This window comes from Sinocyclocheilus grahami, unplaced genomic scaffold (assembly GCF_001515645.1).
Source record: "Sinocyclocheilus grahami isolate Dianchi unplaced genomic scaffold, SAMN03320097.WGS_v1.1 scaffold9587.1, whole genome shotgun sequence".
Lineage (NCBI taxonomy): Eukaryota > Metazoa > Chordata > Actinopteri > Cypriniformes > Cyprinidae > Sinocyclocheilus > Sinocyclocheilus grahami.
Window position 1 is genome coordinate 20,865 of NW_015512719.1, and position 1,240 is coordinate 22,104.

The 1,240-nt window shown below is 41.5% G+C and overlaps 1 protein-coding gene across 1 annotated transcript in view; it reads left to right on the forward strand.

The window, feature by feature from the left end:
* Positions 1–22: 22 nt before the first annotated feature.
* Positions 23–1,240, forward strand: part of LOC107578290 (serine/threonine-protein kinase WNK4-like) — a gene marked incomplete at its 3' end in the record, with an annotated part of 4,384 nt that continues 3,166 nt past the window's right edge. The window contains exon 1 of the mRNA XM_016264257.1: positions 23–144. Coding sequence (XP_016119743.1) covers positions 23–144 — 122 coding nt within the window. The remainder of the gene's footprint in view (positions 145–1,240) is intronic.

Genomic DNA, 1,240 nt, shown 5'->3' on the forward strand with positions numbered 1-1,240 from the left:
GCGCTTCAAGGAAGAGGCCGGCATGTTGAAAGGTCTGCAGCACCCGAACATTGTGCGTTTTTACGACTCATGGGAGTCGCCCTCCAAAGGCCGCAAGTGCATTGTGCTGGTCACAGAGCTCATGACGTCAGGAACCCTAAAAACGTGAGTAAAAATCATCTGGTCCACTTTCATATTATATTGTCTGTCCATCATAATATTCCCTAATGAATGGTTAAATGCAGAATTCAGCAAAAGTGTGTGTTTGTTAGCATTATGGTATAATGTAAATGATTGTTAACATTTACATAGTGTTACCCAGGTTTTTTGTTGTCACATTTTTTCCAATTCACAGCATCCGCTGCAGTTAATATTGTATTGTAATACAGCATTCAAATGCAACAAGATGGCCTTTCAAACATGCTTTTCACCAGCCTCATGTCCATCACCACCAGCAGACCATCCACAGAGGCTGTGATTATCTGTTACAAAACAGTCACAATAGAGTGAGATTGAGTTAAAACTGTTATCAGAGTGATCGCAGGGGAAGAGTGGCATGTCACCTTCATGTGAGACATGCATTGTGGGTACTGAACAAATGCTGGAGCTATAGTGAGACAAACCACAAACTGGACCAGCAGCCCCCTCCTGTGGATGTGTGGGCTCTGACACACACACACACACACAGTCATATATATGCACCCACTTAAATACTAGTACCTGACTGTGGTACCTGCACATTCTTGCTTTTTCCACCTCCCAAAGCAGTTCATAGAAACGTAGCATACAGACATATTAGATTTTCATGAAAGAAAAAAAATAACTGGTGACTCATGCACATGAAGACGTCACCAAGAAAACCAAGAAATGTTGCAGGCATATTGTTTATTGAATAAAACTGGGTTGGCCCTTTAAAATAAGAACATTCAAATATGAAGAATAGAAAAGAAGAATATTAAAATGTGTGGTTGTAAACTTGTAATCATTTATTTATCTAGTTTCCAGAACACATAAAAATGAGTCCCAGAAAGATCCATCATCCTCAGAGCCTCAGTCACACACAATTAGTTATCTGTCACATAGCTCACAACAACAGGAACACCACCATTACTTCCAGGAGAGAAAGACAGTTGGAGGAGACATGGGGAGATGAGCGAAAAAGAAAAATGAGAAACAATGTCAGGCTTGCTTTGTGTTCGTCAGCCCTGGCATCCCTGCAGTGTGTGGCGTTCTGCATGGCTGCTCCTCCACCGCAAAGATA